Below are 19,619 nucleotides of genomic sequence, written 5' to 3'. Positions count from 1 at the left end.
AAAATTGGACTTGCCAGCGGCCAGACTGCCGACTTCCTGATAGGAAGAGTTTGACCCATTTATATTTACACGTATGTGCATGAAGTCACGCAGGAAACCAGCACAAAAGGCTTGTGTGTGCGCTGCACGCCAAAACAACACAAGCAGGAACTTGCAATTGCACCCTTTTGATTGTTATTGCAAATTATCTTCAAAGAGAAGGAAAACCCTTAAAAATAATGAAGTTATTGACTCAAAAACCTGTGCAAAACCCAAAGATTACACTCACATACTACATAGGATAATTTTATAGGCCTGTCTCATTAAGGTGAAGGTGTGTATTTATTTACTAGAAAGAATGGAGCTGAAGCATGTGCAGTTGAATACCACTTGGGAAAATTCCGAAGCCTTCTTCCGACAAGAAAGCCTGATTGAGCTGGATACACCTAGAGCGGCTGAAAAGAGCCAATAACTGGAGTTAACAAAAGCTGGTTTAAGTCGACAAAACTCAATAGGCTAGCGGGAGAGGCTACTACAAATGCAAAATATTGCGAGAGAAAGCCTCGTTTACATAGATCAGCTATAAACAACAATGATGGCTAGATGCAATCTTAAGCAAGAGGTAGCAAGAGGAGGAAACAATGGGGGGGAAAAAATTAAAGAGGCCTGAATCACAAAATAAACTCAACGACGTTCAAGTGCCATTAGAGGAGGAGCAGCTCAAAGTAACAATGGTAACGAGCAAAATCTTGCTGCCAATGGGCTAACATGAGTGGCTAGAGAAGAGGTTAAATAGGCCTGAACCACGGAGCTCAGTGACATGACAAGGAGAAGCTAACAATACCAATTGCATCGAGCCAAAGTCAGCAGCCAAGGGGCTAACATGTGTGCTAGAGACGGAAACAGTGGAAAAATTAAAGAATTTTGCTGAACCACGGAACTCGTTGCAAACTACTTAAATCATCATTTTGCTCTATCTCGTGTTTTATGAGCCATCAAGTATGTTAAATCAATGCAATAAGATGTACACGCTGGGATTTGTAGTACCGCTTTGGTCCAGCAGAGGGTGCCAAAATCATTTTTGTAAAAAAAAGTTGTTACATTTTTAAAAAAAATCCTAAATATTGAACATTGCATTGTTTATAGACAGAATTTGCATATTTTCAACTTTCTAATGTTTGAGTGTTTCATCATGAAACAAAGTTAACAATTGAAGGGAACAGACAGTGACAGAAACTGAAAAAAAAATCTGAAAATAAATAAAGTAAAAAGGAAAATAATTATGTGTTTACCTCTACCCAAGAAGGAAACTCTTGAGCATATTGTTTTCATATTAGGAATGCTCCATATTCCAAAATTCAACCCCCAAAACAAATTTGTTGACAACATTTTTAAAAAGTGGAGTTCGATACATTTTTGATATATTTTTTGGTGGATTAAAAAAACGACTCTACACAAATTTTAATGTATTGCTTTTTTTGTTTTGAATGACGAGTTTAAATATGATCTGGTAGGAAAAGAGTATCTTACATACTTGCTGGTATATAGCATACATTTCTATGTATTTTTGTTTATTGTCAAGGTAATTGACAGGCACTTGTATTTTTTATTGTTTTACATTACAGAATATTTTGTTGGTTTTTTTGCGCTTTTTCAGTCCAAAACTTCAATATTTGAATAGAGAGGAGGATATTAGAAACGTCTTTAAGAAATCTGATTCATCAGTTAATCGAAAAAAAATCATCGACCAATACATCGATTATGAAATTTGTCGTTAGATGCAGCCCTGAAAAAAATTGAAGATACTTGAACCACAGAACTCTGCGACATTCGAGTGACGCTAACTGACACAAAAACCTTTATTTGCACTGAGCCACTAACAAAACCAATTCTTGAAAGCGGAGGAGTTATAGCCATTAGCCAAGTAGCCAACAAAAACGGCTAGAGAAGGAACCAGTGGGAAAAAAGTGGTAAATTCGAGACTTGGCTAACATTTACATGCAGGGCTCGACCGTGGAAGGCCAGTGCTAAAAGCAGTACACCCGGAGCGGCTGAAAAGAGCATGTTGTATAATATAAGAACACATTTCTAAATCTAAAAATCCTGTATATAAAATAGTACAGGTGTTCGTTTAAGTGGATAAGAAAAGGTGTAGCAAATGTGTCTTTTTAAATGCTTTTCTTAAACAAATATTAAGGGCTAGTGAAAGAGTTTAACGTGACTGACAATTCACTGGCCACCTTCACCATCACAGAAGTTCTATCCCAGCAGGGGTGATCTAATCAGGTTTACTAAATCCTAATCTCGCTTTCTTTTCGTGGAAAGAGCAACAGATCACCTGGAATTGGGATTGTTGTCAGGCAGGAAAATTGTTGATTTTGAACTCCGATAATGCATTAAAGTAACTCAAATTGCAATTGTTTACACCAACTTTTCTTGAATTTTTGGCTAGCTGCCACGTGTTTTTTTTTTCATTGAGTATATTTCGAGTCACAAAATATCTTTGAATGGTCGCATTGAAAGTGCAATTTTTAAATATATTTGGCATTTTGATTGAGATTCAAATTATCAGGACAGCCTTAAATCGCCAAAGTAGCACAATTTGAAAAACTCAACGCTACCATATTTTAATTTCAATAGTAAGATTAATAAAGCAGCAGTTTCTTATTTCTTTTCTGGCACACTAGACAAGGCTTCAAGGACTAACGCATACAGGTTAAAAACGCTGTAGTTGTTCTTTTTTAATTTTATTCAATGTCAGTTTTAATTTTTGATTATTATTTGATTTCTTTTTAAAGTTTAAATTATCGGGACAGGCCTAAGATGCTGAATTGGGTAATTGTTAAACCAAAAAATATTACAAAAATGTTTATAGTTTTACTTTTTTCCCCATAGTTAAATGAAAATAGTTACAACAAATGTGTCTGGTTTGGCAGGTAATTAAAATGAAGCTAAATTTGCTCAATGTATGGATGAGCCTCTCTTTGGTCACTTTCCTCAGATGGTTTGTCTGTGCCTTTTCCATTCTTTTATTCTTTAATCGATAATCGATTGTATTTTAACCCGGTTAAGGGGGCGGGATATTATTTTATTTCTGTAACCTTCTTTATTTGGCTACAGCTCTTGGAGTAGCAGTTTGTCTAAAAATACATTTTGATTTGATTTCTAGTTGATTTTTTTTCATATTTTTGAACAATTTCCTTTGGCACGCTGGACAAAGTTTCAGAGATCACTAGTGGGCTGCGGCATACACTTTGAAAACCCTGCTTTACACCACAGTATACAAGTAGAAAAAGCACACTTTGTAAACAGAATGTGCTTCCTAGATGACGAAAATGGCAATCTTATCAGAGAGGTTGCAGCCAAAGATTTTATTTACTACAAAATCAGGATAACTCAAAACTGATTATAGGACCAAAACTAAACTTCTATAATGGAACATAAGCAACTGAATACATTTTTTTTTACTTGCACAACATGAGTTCTAATAAAAATAAAAAGGTACGACACGAATGCCCAATTAGTGCTTTTTGGTAAAGAAGGGGCTCTAATGTCCTGCGTACATTTCCGATATATTTCCAGGAAGCATGCTTCGTGTTTGTAGTTTAACCGTTGTATTCTAATATTTATTTCTCACTTAACTTCCGGCGCGTCATGATTATTGTGACTGAAACTATGTGATAGTTTCCTAATTGACTAACAAATGACCGTTATAATGATATAACACATGATAATGCTAATTATCTAGGGGAAAGGTGTCCTCCAAGCCTTTTGGATTCAAGTTATCAATCAGTTTGTCTTGAGTGATTTGATGCAACATGCCTTAAAAATAAATAACTAAATAAATAAAAAGAGAAAAAGAAAATAAAACGTACCCACCATGCCTTCTCTTGGTCAGACGAAGACAACGAGTAATAAATGTGTACAATGTATAACAATTTTCCAGCGGTGAAAAAGAAATTGATTGTTATATTATACTATGTATAATAAGCAACACTGGGTTAACTAAGTGGAGCTGAAAGAATTTAATGTGTCATTTATTTGGTAAATAAAACAAGCTTCTTTACATAACTTAACTTTTGTTTTATCCTACATAGGATGACTTACTGTGAGTAAATAGGTGCCACGTTGTGTTTATGAGATTTATTATGGCTTAATAAGGAGACTGGCAATCAATAATAACTAGAGTAATTGGCTGAAGTTGACAGGTATGTTAATGAGATTTCTTTTCATCTATTTGGATGCAAAAAGGCTTATTAAAAATGTGTCAAAATCGGCATGTTGACCCACGTGTCCAGATTTTGCAGTTTTCCTGTGACTTAAACTTTAAAAGATTAGTCTGCACTCACTTGAATGAATAGGCTCTGCTTACACTCATGATCATTTGCCAAAATAATAATTTAAAATAAATAAATTCGAAAGTTTTCAAACAGTGCGGCGCCTTCGTTAGCTGCCACTTTCTCTTAAAGGGGGGGTGATAGCATACTAGTTAGCCGCCAAAGCTAATTACGCCCGTCTTCTAGATATTTTATTAAATATAGATAAATGTGTACTAAATAAGAAGAACATTTCAAAAGAAAAATAAAATACGCTCACCCGGTTCTCCCGGAGTCTTCATTGGGGCGTTTTTCTCGGACTTTTCCCGTCGAGTGCTAACTTTTTCCCCTGGGCTTTAGCCGGCTAGCCACGTTAGCCTGTCGATTTGTTTTCCGAGTGGTTCCGAAAACTTCTTCGGCTTTCCTCGACTCCCACTGGGGTTACTTTTCAGTCACTGTCCACGGGTCGCACGAACTTTAACACGCCGCGTTTTGGACTTTATCATGCGGTAAAAGTTGCAGAGGGGGGCGGATTTGGAAGCGGGACGGGGGGCTCGCTTGAAAGAAGCGAAGGAATGGAGAGAAGCAGCGAGTTTACACTTGGATTAGGTTGGCGGCGACGCCGTGGCGTGCTCCACTCTTGCGCTGCATTGTCGTCATTCTCCGCCTTCCTCGTCGTCTTCTACAAAAGTATAACGAGTCAAGTCTTCTCGTGAGCCTCTTTTTTCTTTTTCCACTCTTTTTCTCTCCTCCTCTTCCTCCTCCTCTTCTGCCGGGTGTCGTGTTTCGCTCGCCACGCGGGGCCGCCCACGCGCACCCACGACGGGAGGGCGCGGAGTGGAAATGCAACGCCTACTTGTTGCCGAATAATCGTTGCGGTTCTCTTGGGGGATTTGGTTAACGTGACGTTTGATTAATGACGTTTCACATCCCTGTTCCGTTCCCTAACTTTAGTTAAGTTTTTTTTCTTTTTCTTTTCTTTTTTAAAAAAACAGCCGATTAAATTTATTTTTGTTGTTGCTTATGTTGCATCCAAAGTGTTTTCCTCCATACGATTGGAAAGATAAAGGATTTCATGTTTTTTTTGGAACTGTAAAAAAAATAATAAAGTTGCGTTGCGTTGGATGGCTTCCACTCAGGAGCGCTTCCGGTTCTGTCGAGTTGCTATGGAAACTGGAACAAAACAACGAAAGTGGAGGGGGAAAGATCTATATATATATCTATATATCTATATATCTATATCTATATATATATATAAATATATATATATATATATATATATATATATATATATATATATATATATATATATATATATATATATATATATATATATATATATAGTCTGTCTGTGTCTGTCTGTCAACAAATCTCTTTACTCATTCCTTCCCTCTTCATGTTTCTCAGTTCCTTCACCTCTCTGCTCTTATTTTCTTCCCTTTCCCCACTTTCTTTTGTTCTATGCATTATCATGACAATGTATTTTCTTTATTACTTGTCACCTCATCAGTTCTTATTGCTCCTCACCATAACATATTCTTCCCCTCTTATTGTTTTTCAGTTCCCATACCTCCCTGCTCCTCTTTTCTTGCCCTCTTCTTATTTATTCCTCACTATCAGCACCTTCTCATGCGCTTCACTTCTGCTCACACTCTTCTTTTCTTGTTTTTTTAAGTTCTTTCACCTCCTTGCTTCCATTTTCCTTATCTCTTGCTCTCTCTACTTATTCATTTCTAACCTGTGATTTCTCACTTGTGTTTGCTTTTCATCTTGTTCCTCATTCCTCCCCTCTTCCTGTTTCTCAGTTCCTTCACCTCCATACTACAATTTCCTTGCCCTCGTCTTGCTTTTCCCCTTGTACCTGACAATGTCTCTTATATATTCTTCACTACCACCTAATCAACGTCGCTTGTGCTTCACTTCTGCTCAATTCTCTCCTTTTCTTGTTTTTCAGTCCATTCACCTCCCTGCTTCTCTTTTCTTCATCCCATGCTCCTCATTACTAATTCATTTCCTACCTGTGATTTCTCACTTCTGTTGGCTTCTTGTCTTATTACTCAGTCTTCCCCTCTTCATGATTTTCAATTCCTTCACCTCCCTGCTCCTCTTTTCTTGGTCTCTTCTTGATCCTCCCCACCTTTCTTCTGTTCTTCACACATTCTTTACAGTTAACATTTTTCAATACTTTGCACATAATTACTTACTCTTGCTCCTCACTCTTACTCATTCCTCCCCTCTTCTTGTTTCTCAGCTCCTTCACATCACTGCTCCTTTTTTGTATTCACCTCGAGCTCTTTTTTTCTCATTCTTTTTGAACCCGTGACTTCTAACTTCTGTTGGCTTCTGTTACTCATTCCTCTCCTTCTCCTTTTTTTCTGAACACCTTGTTACTTTATCTCTCAATTCTTTTAGCCCACACCCAGTGTCCACAGGGTGTCCCGGAATGCTACTTATTGTACAATACCTGGAGAAAAGAGAATTAAATAGTTAGCATATGTGTTTGTTGGTTTGTGGGTGGGGGTCAAGGTTGACAGGGGCTTTCGGAAGAGTGGGGGGCAAGATTTGTGTCTATGCGGGGTCACTAACATGCAGAAGTTTCGGCTCCGAAAGCTTAGCGGGGCGTCTCTGTGAATTGGCAGCGGCGTCAGGCGCTAATTGATCGGCTAGCGCCGCCACTGAGGTGCTAATGAGCCCTCCCACCGGCCAGGATGTAAGTCCTTGCTGTCTGAATCAGTGTTTCTCAACTTGTGGGTCGGGGCCCAAAAGCGTGTCGCGGACCCGTTTTCAGTGGGCCGCAGGACTTTATTTGGTAAACTAATGCTAAGACAAAAATAACTGCGGGTCAATGACACTCCTTATCAGTAGATGCCCTGCAAATGCACAAAGTTTGTTTTTTGCATGTTGAGCGTGGCCAAATGCAGATACAGTGGAATGTATATGAGATATGGATTTTATTATATTTAAGACAAAGCTACTGAAGTGAAGTGGTTAGGATTTCATTCAAAATGTAGCTAATTAAGCATTGTGAATTATTTGACCTCTAGATGACCTATATTCTGTCATCTGTAAACGAGTGCTGTAAAGCAAAAGGAAGAATACAAACTGCGGATTACGAAAAGCATGATTTTTTTTTCCCCTTTTTTTTGTTTAGGCTTTCGGGGTGAAAGAAAAAAATAAGAATATGGAAAAAGAAAAGAAAAAAACACTAAACAAAGAAAGAAAATTAAGAAAAAACAAAAAAAAGAAAATAAGAAAATAAGAAAAAGAATAAATGGAAAAAAAATCAAGAAAAAAGACAATAAAAAGAGAAAAACTAGAAGGGAAACAGAAAAAGGAATAAAACAAAAAGGAAAAAGAGGGAAGAAAAAAGGAAAATAAAAAATTGAGAGAAATTATTTGGAAAAAAGAACAAAAAATGTATACAAAAGAAGAGAAAGAGAACGAAAGCAAAGAGACCGAAAATAGGTGAATTTCTTTGTGTGTGCAGCCATAATGCCAGACAATGTCAGCTTTGCAATCAACAAATTTGATAATTGGAAAAAAAATATTAGGATGTTAGGGCGGGATGGTGCGTCCTCACATAAATTAGACGTATACATTACAAATCAATAATCTTTTAAAATGATAATTTTATTAATGATCCAGTAACTGTTTGCCTAAAGCACCCAAACCACCCCCTCGCATGGAGAAACAAAAAAAAGACTCAAACGCAAACTTGTGACAGAAGATGTTGTCAACTGGCCTGCAGGGATAATCTTTTTCCTTTCTATGTGCTTTTGATTGGACCCCCGCTCTTCTCTCTTTTGCCCCCCCTCCCTCAATGATAAACATGAGATGAAGAAGGAGCCCCCTTGTCTGTCTCTTTTCAGGTCACATGATCAGATGATGGGGAGGGGGTGTGAACACCAAGGCCAAAAGGACGAGGGGGGCAATAGGGGCAAAGGGAGGAATGTTGAAAGGATCCTTTGTGATCCAAACGCTTGTTTATTTTCCTTATTGCAATGGCGCCCATTGCTGCTAACACCCGCACTAAGTGGCTATCTGGTAAGCTAACAGCTAGCATTGTTTATAGTGAATTATCCGTGTAAGTGGCCAGCTAGTTAGCTAAAGGTTAGCCTTTTCCCACGGAAAGAGTTTGAAAGTTTAAAAGTATTAAAATAAAATCTGGCAAGCAATAATTGACCTCGCCAACAGAGCCTGACCCTGAGTGGTATATATCAGTGTTTCTCAACTCCTGGGAGGGACCCGTTTTCTGTGTGTCACATTCATTTGCTTTGCAAAATGATATTAAGAAGAAGGAAAAAACAACAGGTCAATTCCCCTTTTTAACAGTAGATTGCGACGATACGCTGTTTGATCTCTTCTTCCTGTTCAGTCAATTTTGAGAGGATCCACATCTCATTTGATTGTGATTTTGTTGGTTTTATTTCCTTTTAATGTCCCAAAGAATGGGTCCCAAGAAATGACGTGATAAGGGGGAAGGGAACGTGGAAAAAAGTTACAACAACTCATGTCGAAGAATGAAACTTTTGCCAAATACGAAAATGTTGTTTGAGTGCCTGCTGTTAAGGTGCTGCTGCAATGTACAGTAAATGGTTTACAAACGTTATGAAATGAAATGATCTGCATTTATATAGCGCTTTTCAAGTCAAGACTTTCCAAAGCGCTTTACAGTGTGCTTCACATTTCCCAATAGCGGCCGTGCAGCCATGTAAGGCACTAACCTACTTATTGGGGGCATTGGGGGTTCAGTGTCTTACCCAAGGACACTTCGACATGTAACACGGAGGAGCCAGGATTCGAACTCTGATCTCTTGATCCCAAGACGAGCGCTCTACCTCCTGAGTTTTATCTCTTTACCAGTAAATTAATCTGCATTACCTAAATAATTTAATAACCAGCTATGGTTCGGTACACACTTAATATTTTGATATTCTTTTAATATGTGGTTATTTCAAACCAGTTTTAGGGGGTTGCTTTTGTGCAAGTATATATGGTACTTCGAGGCACTTTGTTTTTTGAAAAAAGTGTGAATATATTCTATTATTTCTGCTGCAACTGCGTCTTTTCATTGCATACATTTGAGAACTACTTTCTTGATTTGGGTCACAACTTGTCATTAGAGTGTAGTGGCGGGTCCTGAAGTCAGACCAGTTAAGAACCAGCAGTTTAAATGACAATTTATTTTATATTTAAATTTTAATCATTCAATTTTTCCATCCAGACATTATGATTAAGAAATGAAATACAAATTCAAAAGAACATGTTTCGGGTTTTTTTTGTTTCATCATGATTTGTACTACGATAATGGAAAAAAACATGACATAAAAGTCCACCATGCCAGCATGAAATGTTTGGAGTGGTTCTGGACCTGGTGAGATGCATGAGGAGCCCGGACAGGACGAAACCCACAGATCCCAGTCCCTGAAATTGTCTCAAACGAGAAAATAGAGTGAGTGGAGGCAGTTTTGACCAGAACATGTCCAAGATCAACCAAGCCACAGCCAAAGGAGACGTTGACAGCAGACTGCAAGCGATGACCACCACCATCGCCAGCTATAGCTCAGAGTGATTCAGCTGGACTTAAAAGTTCAAGACCACCGCCTACAGCATGAACTGCAGACCCACCAAGATATATCAACTGCGCCAGAAGCTTTAAACCCTCAAAAACAATTCAAAAGAGCTACTGAAGAGGAGAAGCAATTTTGATGTGTGGGGAAAAAGCGAGACAGCCTTCTTTCCCCTTTGCTCTGGAGGAGTCTCCATGGAACATCTCCTCAGCAGCTGCCCGAAGTCTGCGGCTGACGGCCATGACCAGGTTCTGAAAGCAGTTTCTTAGAACATAGCCCTGGCAATCACTATGAGCAAACACCATCAATCTCCAAGCAAGGCAGTCCCTTTCATCAAGGTAGGAGAGAGACCCCAGGCACGTCTGCAGAGAACAACAGGACTCCTACACACTGCCTCTGATTGGCAGTTATAAGTCAACTTGAGAAAACATCTGAATTTCCCCCAGCACATTGCAGCAATATCTCTCTGGTCAAACATAATCATCACAACTGAAGCTTCAAAATCTGGCTTCACGATTACCGGAAATCTAATCGATACCGCAATGTGACTTAGTGCGGTAGTGTGATCGCAAAACACAGTTTGTTAATTTCCTGATGGAGTGCCTGGCCAACAACAAACGTCACATTCCGGGGCTTAACAGCGTCGGCCAATCAAAGTCGGTTTTAATGGCGTAAGCCATTAAGGAGAGGCAAATTTTGTAAGACGTGTGTGTGACTGTGATAGGCTGGTGTAAGCTGTCAGTCAGTCAAACAGCCCTTGCACAAAAGACCACCAAAATAAACGCCACAGCTCATTGCTTTAGCGGCTCGTTACATTAAAGAATTCTTCAATTAAATCGGACTCTGTGGAAAGTCAGAAAAGCACAAGGAAAAGCTGAACACTAGCAGGGGGTCCCTGGATTTTATCGTGTCCGGGAATCGACTTAGTCAGCGTCAGAAAGGAAATCTAACAGCTAAGCCAACACCTCTTAAGCCACCACTGCCGCACGTGACTGGTCACCAACACCAGATCCATTATCCATGAAAAGGATGACTTGCAGCTACAACTCATGGAAAACTGCTACTTTTGTAACTCATTTGTAAATCATAGCGGTGACCATGCGGAAGTAGCAGTTACCCGACACTGGCGTAGCTGCCAGCCGCTCTCTAAATCGCTTTCTTATGCTGAATGTAGAAGCCCTCCAATTTTGTTCTACTTTTGTATAATGACAATAAAGACTTTTTATTAAACTGCAATTCGGTTTGTACGTGTAGATCTATAGTTGTTATTTATTACAGTCGTATACTCTCAGTCTCGAGGTAGGTTTGCATGTCACTATGCTTAAGTCCTACCCAAAAACAAAACAAGCCCAGAAATGCACTTTTCTTTTATAACCGAAAATCACATAGAAATTGCAATCATTCCAGGTCTGAAAAATTGTAATTAGTTTTTTTCCAAAACTCGTGCCTCCCTACTTCAAAACACCTGATCAGGCTGGAACTGACAGTAGACTGGGGAAGAGCGCATTGAGGAATCCAACGAAAGGAAACGTACGAGGTACAAGGAACTGGTGGAGGAGAGCAGGGGCAGGAGCTGGAAGAGCTTCTATGAGCCAATAAAAGTTGGCTGAAGAGGCTTTGCTGGACAACCCAAAGTCCAATTGCGTCTGGGTTTGACAGGGGCTGGGTTTGACAGGGGCAGCCAAGAAGAAGGCCATTAGATCGCCTTGCTGTAGAAAAGCAGCTAGGTTTCTATGGCTCTAGAAGGCAGATCCGTGAACTGCTGCCGAGACATGATCCCCCTCAGCTGGGTCACCTGGGCAAGAGTGTCTGATGTCGCCAGACTCCAAACACTCAATAATCCACTGCAACGACTAATCGATTAAATCAGGGGTCTCAATTCATTTAGGGGCCATTCTATTCGGGCCCCGGTGCTGTGGAATGCTCTTCCCCCAGAGATTCGATCTGCAACCCCAGTGGAAAAGTTTAAATCTAAGCTTAAAACACACTTCTATTCTACAGCATACAAATAACCTATATTGTATGTTGACGATATATGTGTATTATTTGTTATTGCAACATCCGTTGCAGCCTGGTCATCCTGGAAGGGGGAATACTTCATGTGCGGTCCCTTCTCTGTGCAGCCCTTTGAGACCCTTTGTGATTAAGGGCTATACAAATAAACATGACTTGACTTGACTTCACAAAAAATGAAATGTATTGCTATTTCTTTTTTGTTTTCTTTTGTATGATACGTCCAAATAAAATAAGATCTTTGGATAAGGTGTTAGGAAAAGAGTATCTTACATATTTTCAGGTGTAAAGCATATTTTTGTATGTATTTTAGTTTATTGTCAAGTTAATTGCTTTTTTTATTGTCTTTATCTATTTTTCTGTCTGTCTGTCCAAAACGTCAATATTTGAATCAAGAGGAGGATAATAAAATTGTCTTTAAGAAATCGTATTCATTAATTGCTAGTTGCGGCCTTAACCCAACAAACATCACTGGTGATGTGTCCCAGTTGCAGCCAGGAAATGTTTGTTTCAAGTTGTCTTGTAAATAGTTAGCTAGTTAGCTATCAGTTAGCCTTGTTCAACAATAATTTGTTACGTCAAAGTGGCCAGCTAGTAGGCTGAAAGCTACCCTTGTTTAACAATGAATTGAGCTTTTATGTGGCTAGCTAGTTAGCAAATAGTTAGCCTTGTTTTACACTGATTTGTTACGCGGCTATGTGGCTAGTTGGCTAAGAATGAGTGTTTTCCCTTCAAAATCCAATCAACTCAAACAGGAAATAGTAAATATAAGAATTGCCGTGTATGAAAAGGACATTCCAGCAGCCGGGAATGCCGAGTGCCTTCAAGTTTTTCACTTCCGTGTGTACATCTCCTGTGACATGTATAGTCTACAGGGCTGCTGTTGTGCGTCAACACTCCAGAGAGCAGCTGGGATTTCATTTGTCCTCATTTTACAAGGTTTAAAATTAAAAAATGAAACTTTCTTTTAGAGCTAAAGGTAGATGGGGAACATATCTTTTGCTGAGAAAAGAGGCGTAAATGTTAAAATCTTATCTTTCTTTCAATGATATTGTATCATATTATTTTTTAGTAAAAGAAGTTGTATACTAAAATTGTCTCTAAGAGCATCGTTTTGCCGTCAGGAATCTATCAGTAGGGTAGGTGTTATTTTTGGTGCTAACTTTATGTCTTATTTATTTTGCAAGATTGAATTACCGTATTTGTATGTATTTTAGTTTATTGTCAAATTAATTGATCTTTATTATCGTAAAAGAAAATGTATACTTAAATTCTCTATATTCAGGGGTCTCCAGTGTGGTGCCTGTGGGCACTGGGTGCCCCCTTAGAACAGCTGAGGTGCCCGCAGACCTATTATGAACATAGCTCACCAGTGTTGATACATTTTGTTTTCTTGTAAAATCATATATATTTTTAGCTGTTGACTAAGTCTATTTAATCCATCCATCCATTATCCGTACCGCTTATCCTCAGTAGGGTCGCGGGGGGGCTGGAGCCCATCCAAGCTATCTTCGGGCAGTGGGCAGGGGACACCCTTAACTGGTTGCCATCAAGTCGCAGGGCAAGACAACTCACTTGCTCATTCACACCTAGGGACGATTTGAACAGGCCAAATAACCTGACATGCATGTTTTGGGATGAGGGAGGAAACCGGCGTGCCCGGAGGAAACCCACGCAGGCATGGGGAGAACATGCAAACTCCACACGGGGAGTTCGCGGTAGCTAAACTTGAGCCCTGAACCCCTGCACCGTGGGGCTCCGCTCTATTTAATCCTACTTCCAATAATTAACCTGCTGATAAAATAGTAACAACATAGTTATAACACTTGTTAGTTCAGAAATACATATAAAAAGGTGTGTCCTTTTTAGCTAATTAGTAACAAAACAGCTCTCAGCTTGAAAAAGTTTGGAGACCCCTGGTTTTGCCGGGGAAAGTGGCAGGAACCAATGTAAAGTGGAAGCAGAGTTGGGCTTTTACATTATTCTGCCAATTTGAAGTATTATCATTCTTGTTTCAAGATACTTTATCTTATTTTTGTATAATTAAAGAAAGTACACCTAAATTGTCTTTTACAGCAGATTGTTTAGCCGGTAAAAGTGGGCGGGAGCAGAGTGGTGGTAGTAGTAGTAGTAGTAGTACTTTGCTAATTTTAAGTATTATCTTTCTTATTTCAAGATCTTTCATCTTATTTTGTATAGTAAAAGAAAACGCTGAGAGCTACATTTCATTTTACTGATATGCTTTTCTAAAATAACATGTTATTACAATATTATTAATATGTTATTACCAAGTTGCAATCATTTGAGGTAAAATAGGCCCAGTCAACCACTAAACATTATGCCATTTAGAATCAAATTTCCTCAAAAATCACAACGACCAATAATTTATTTTCAGAACCAGTCTGCGAGCTACTCGGGTGGCCTTAGGGCAGAGGTGTCAAACATGCAGCCTGTAAGCTGTATAAGGCCGGCCAACAGATTGAAACCAGCCCATGAGAAAACGCTCAAAGAAGCACAAGAAAAAAAATGAGCTCAAGTTTGTAATATGTCAGCAAAGGCAGGGACCACTCACAAAGACGCTTTAGTTCTATTTCTTTCTTTCTCTTTTTTTTCTCTGTGTTTGTTTTTGTCTCTCCATTCATCTTTTATTCTGTCTTTCTCTCTTTTTTGTTCTTCTCGCTTTTTATTTCTTCACTTATTTCTCTATCTCCTTCTTTAGCCTTCTTTTTTCTCTTCCTCGCAGTGTCTCTTTTTACCCTCTTCTCTTTTACACTCTTTATCTCTCTCTTCTGTCTTTTTCTCTCCCTCTCTTTGTCGCTCTTTTCTTTTTTTCTCTCTTCCTGTTTCTTTTTTTCTTTGTCTTTATTTCCGTCTTTTCTCTCCCCATTTCTCTTTCTCTCTTTTTCCTTATTTTTTCTTCTCATTCTCTCTCTCCCTTTGTCTATTTCTTTTTCTCTCTTTTTCCTTCTCTAGTACTCTCCCTCTTTTTCCCTTTCTCTTTCTTTTTTCCCCTTTAATCAACTAGTTTGGCCTCCGAGACGATTTTGTTTTCTACCATGTGGCCACTGAACTCAAATGAGTTTGACACTACTGTCTCAGCAGGCTACCTGGTACCCGGAGGTAAAACGTTGGAGATCCCTGATTTTTTGTAGTTTCAAATTTTAAGTATTATCTCCGGTTTTAATATAGTTTTATCATAGTTTTACATCAGACCTTAAATTGTTTTGTCCAGAAAAGTGGCGGCAATGTATCAAATGTTGGGAGGGCTTGGGCAAGCTACGTGTTTGCATAGGTTTGGCTAACCGCTAGCTGTAGCCGCATGTGTTTGCGTTTTCGGCGCGAGTGTATGAGTGAGTCTCTGTCAATCCCATTTCTTGTTTTTGGTGGCAACGGACATCACAGGAAAAAAATGAAGAAGTTACGTTAACTTGTATGTGTTAGCCTGTGAGGGGGCGGCCATTTTTGTCGCCAAGCGAGCCTGCGCAACTGTTGACACAATGTAAGAGTGAGTTTATGTTTTAAGACTTATAAGTGAGTGCCTTCATTCACAAGTCTCTCACATTAACTCACATTTCCCCGCTGCTCTGCAACAATGTGCCGTACTAATGAAGGCGAACAAAAATGGCTAAAAATAAATACATTATCAGAACTACAGTACTACCCACTACTGGATGGGCTCCAGTATTATAATGTTCAAAGACAGGAAAAGTAATGATCAAACATATCGTTTATGACCTGAAAATTAAGCATTTATATTCTAAAAAAAAAAAAGTTGAGTAAGCTTGCCATTTTTCCCACCAACATTTAAGCCGCGGGCACTGACGCCCTCTAGTGGAGAATCGGCGCATTGCAGATGGCTTGTTGGGCTTTTTTTAATCAACTCCCGCTGAAGCCAACAATAAGTAAGAAAATAAATCATAAATGATTTTATATTGTTGCATTATTATATTTGTTTCTTACAATTGAATGTATTTATTATTCTATGTAACATTATGCAGGAAAAAATATTGGCAGAAATGAAGCTTATTGTATATTTTGTTCTTGTTTTAAGTTTTTTTTATAACAAAGAAGTCAGTAACCCATGCTGTTTGCTAACTGGAGCTAATGAGCTAACAATTAGCTTCGTTTATTGATGAATTGTTGCATCTAAGTGGCCAGCTAGTTAGCTAAAATTTAGCCTTGTATTACGATTAATTGTTGCGTCTCAGTGGCTCGTGTTAGATTACTAAATATGTCACTGTATATGTAGTCATGATTGAATGAGTTACCCAGCTATATTAGTTTTATTATTTAATAATCACACCATTACTTTGACAATCACATTATTCATTTAGTTGTTAGAAATGCACTTTATGTCTATCCACATATTCAAATAAAGTATTTACTTGCTGTATACATTTGATATTTCAATATATCCCTTGTATATAGTACTTTCCCAGAAATGTTTCTAAGTGCTGTTCTGATGAGCCTAACCTACTCTTATCGTACAACGTTCAAAATCCAGCTGGGTCTGGTCCTATTGTCACCAAAAAAGCCATGATTCTGTTCAAAAAACATTAATTTCAATGATAGGCAAAAATACATAAAATATCATACCAATGTTAATTTTTATAAAGGGTAATACGTCAAGAGATTTGTATTTTTTTTATTTTTTTTTACATAACAGAATCCCTACCAAGGAGTCCCCGCTATGTTTGGCACATTGCCGCCTGCTTTGATCATATGGCACTAGTTTTTGTTCGCTTTAGAGATTACAGTGCCACCTAGAGGTCAAATATCACACAATGTACCTTTAACAAAGGTTTCTTGTGAAAAACGTGACTCCCGCGATGGAAAATCCCATCTCAGTAAATTTAAGTTTCTTTCATATCAATTCAAGCCCTCTTTTTTTATATAAAAAACAGTGGTCAGCCATTTCTCAATGCTTGCTTGTTTTAGGGAGAACCTTGTCCTGATCACAAGTCCGGAATATTTGGTTCATTGCTTATTTTGTTTCTTTGTAACAAAAATCCTCAAAAGATCTGCTCTCCTATGCTTTTGTTTTTTTCCTCCAAATACTCGGTCGGAATCTTGGAATTGAACACGCAGCGGGACGCAGATTGTCTACGCTTACACTAGCTAGCTATCTGAATGTTTAACAATAATTCATTGCATCTAAGTAGATAGCCAGTCAGCTAACAGTTAACCCTGTTTGATGATAAATTGATGCTTTTAAGAGGCCAGCCTAGCTAAAAATGAGTCTTTTTTACGCTGAATTCAAACTCGACACTCAGTCGCAACAATTTACCGATAAACAAAGCAAAGTTTTGTTTTTCTGGCAATGCGCTTTAGTCAGAATCAAACTTTCTTGGTTCTTTTGTGTGCCGCCAGGTTTTTGGGACTCCAACGAGCCCCTTATGGATCTTTCTTCTGACCTTCCTGGATAATTCATGTTCTGCTTGCGAAACGTGCAGCCTGATAGCAACAAGCGCAAGTCTCGGATGCTGCAACACCCGAAGGCCTCTTGTTGGGTTCTGACACTTTTGGATTCTGCTGTCCAGATAAAAAAAGAATCTTGATCCGCTTTGTCAGATAGCTTGAGGTGAGGGTGGTCTTTGTGTCGGTGTGGCCCCGCTTGGCCCCGGTCTGGGTGGGCCCATGTGGTTTCCAATCTGTGTGAGTCAGACCCCCAGGTCCACAGGTCCCGCGGACATAAATGTAAACACACAGCCGGTGTGTGCGCTTGTAAACGGGCCTCTTTTTTTGTGTAAAAAATATTTTCACCCGCTGTATTACTATTTTGGGGTGTGGGGGGTTAATGGGGGCTTGTCTTTTTCAGTACTCTCTAGCAACAATCTAGTCCATAAAACCTGGGACAAATTGGCATTTTTACACAGAAGTTTATGAAATGGAATCAGACCTGACAAAACTGACTTAGCGAGCCACGTGGGGCAAAAAAAAACTTTTTTTTAGGAAAAAAAATCTTAAAACAAGAAAAAAATACCTAATAGGCAAAATGTTCTGCTTGTAAAAATATACGTTGCAGTTAACCCTTATTCCATCTTTTATTTAGAGAAGAATAATCTTAAAAGAAGAAACATTGCTTTTCAAAACGTAACCACATTTTTAGGTTTTTGTTTCCAGAAAAGAAATTGAAACAAGAAAAAATACAATTAAAACGAGCAACCTTTTCAGCTTTTCAAAATATAGACTGCTAAAAATAAACTCTCACCTCATGTTTTTATGACTTGTTTTTAAAAATAAGGACATTTTTTCAGCTTTTCAAATATAAATTGCAAAAGTAAACTTTTAACGATTATTTCATTCCTTCTTTCCAGAAAAAACATGTTAAGACAGGAAAAATGACATTTAAAATGAAATAAATGTTCAGAATTTTTTTAACACAGTCGGCAAAAAACCTCTTACTTCATTTTTTAATTTCTTGTTTCTACAAAAAAACGTTTTATGACAATAAAAAATCGTATGATTTTTCTGCCACTGCCATTTTTATTGTGTATTGTAATTGTGTAACATAGTGAAACGTGTATGTTTTTTTTCCTTCTAAAAATGTAGACATTATTTGTCAAACTGGGTAAAAACATGTTATGTAAAATCATGAAACTCCAATAAAAAAAATGCAGAAATTGTTTAATAACAAATATATCATTTTTTTCTGCTGTTGGCAACTTTTTGGGGACGCCTCACTTTCTAAAGCCCCACAGTGGGTAGGGGATGGCAACCCCCAGTGATGTGCGTGTGATGGTCCCTGAGTCCTGTCATCTAAATACTCTCCTTTTTAACAACTGTTTCCTTCTCTAGCCACTCATTTTCACTGATTGACTGCCGGCTATGGTTTGCTGCTAACACAGTGGGATGCTTAGTGTAAATAAAGCTCGCTACCTCCTTCCACAGCTGCTCATGGACGCAAACGTCACTGAGGTTCATGATTCAGGCATCTTCCACTTTTTTGCACCGTCTCCTTCTCTAGCCACTTGCGTTACCCAGTTGGATGCAGGCAACGGCTTGCCGCTAGCCACCATTTTTGTTGGTAGCTAAATTAAAACTGCCCTGGCAATCTTTTACAGACCTTTTTGCTTGCCTCTCTCACCGCCAAAGTTCGCCACTCACACCAGTTCCGACCAACTCCAGTCATTCACTCTTTTCTGCTGCTCCGGGTTGATCCAGCTCACTATGTCTTTTGTTGTCGCCAGCGGGTATCAACACCGGCTTTCATGAGATTCAACATCCTCACGTGGTGAATTATAACACGCTGTCACTTTAAGGATCTAACATTAGCATCTTAGCATGCAAATAAAAAAACACAGTCAATACATTTGGTCTTTGGTCTAAATCCAGACTTTATTCCTAACACTTACAAGTATTACCCCTCCATCCCTCCCTCCCACCAAACATCCCCGAAAACGACAGGCACACACCAGGCGACGCGTCGAACGACGCTGCAAAAAATCCGACAAGTGGCCTTTGTTACATTATAATCAATCAGAAATAGAAACGCAAGAAAACTACATTTAGAAGAAAGAAAAGATGGAGTGGAGTTCTTTGGTTTTTAACTATTGAGGTTCTTTTTTTCTCTCTCTTTGCAGTAAAGTATTTCGTCAAACTTTGGATTAAAGCTGCATGCTAGAAAAGACAATAAAAATAAATTAAAAGAGGGCTAGCCAAAAAGTTGAAAAGCAGTCATTAAATAAATACATAAATAAATAATCCTGAAGTTGTTTTTTTTGGTGGACTTTGGTAGCTA

General features: G+C 38.6%; 1 protein-coding gene and 1 long non-coding RNA gene across 2 annotated transcripts in view; one reads left to right on the top strand and one right to left on the bottom strand.

Moving 5' to 3' along the window:
• Positions 1-5,146, bottom strand: part of erf (Ets2 repressor factor) — a 59,898-nt gene extending 54,752 nt beyond the window's left edge. Inside the window, exon 1 of the mRNA XM_088328568.1 lies at positions 4,576-5,146. Within this exon, the coding sequence (XP_088184694.1) occupies positions 4,576-4,597 (22 nt within the window). The 5' untranslated portion in view covers positions 4,598-5,146. The remainder of the gene's footprint in view (positions 1-4,575) is intronic.
• A 9,712-nt stretch (positions 5,147-14,858) lies between these two features.
• On the top strand, positions 14,859-17,822 carry LOC148370803 (uncharacterized). The gene is made up of 2 exons (XR_015849610.1): positions 14,859-14,998; positions 17,249-17,822. It is a non-coding gene; the product is annotated as an uncharacterized LOC148370803 (long non-coding RNA).
• Positions 17,823-19,619: the final 1,797 nt, after the last annotated feature.

The sequence above is a fragment of the Urocampus carinirostris genome, chromosome 2 (genome assembly GCF_059441175.1).
Source record: "Urocampus carinirostris isolate Australia breed hairy pipefish chromosome 2, RoL_Ucar_1.0, whole genome shotgun sequence".
Taxonomy (NCBI): domain Eukaryota; kingdom Metazoa; phylum Chordata; class Actinopteri; order Syngnathiformes; family Syngnathidae; genus Urocampus; species Urocampus carinirostris.
Note: the sequence above shows the minus strand (reverse complement) of the source record. Positions and strands in the feature narration are given on the sequence as shown.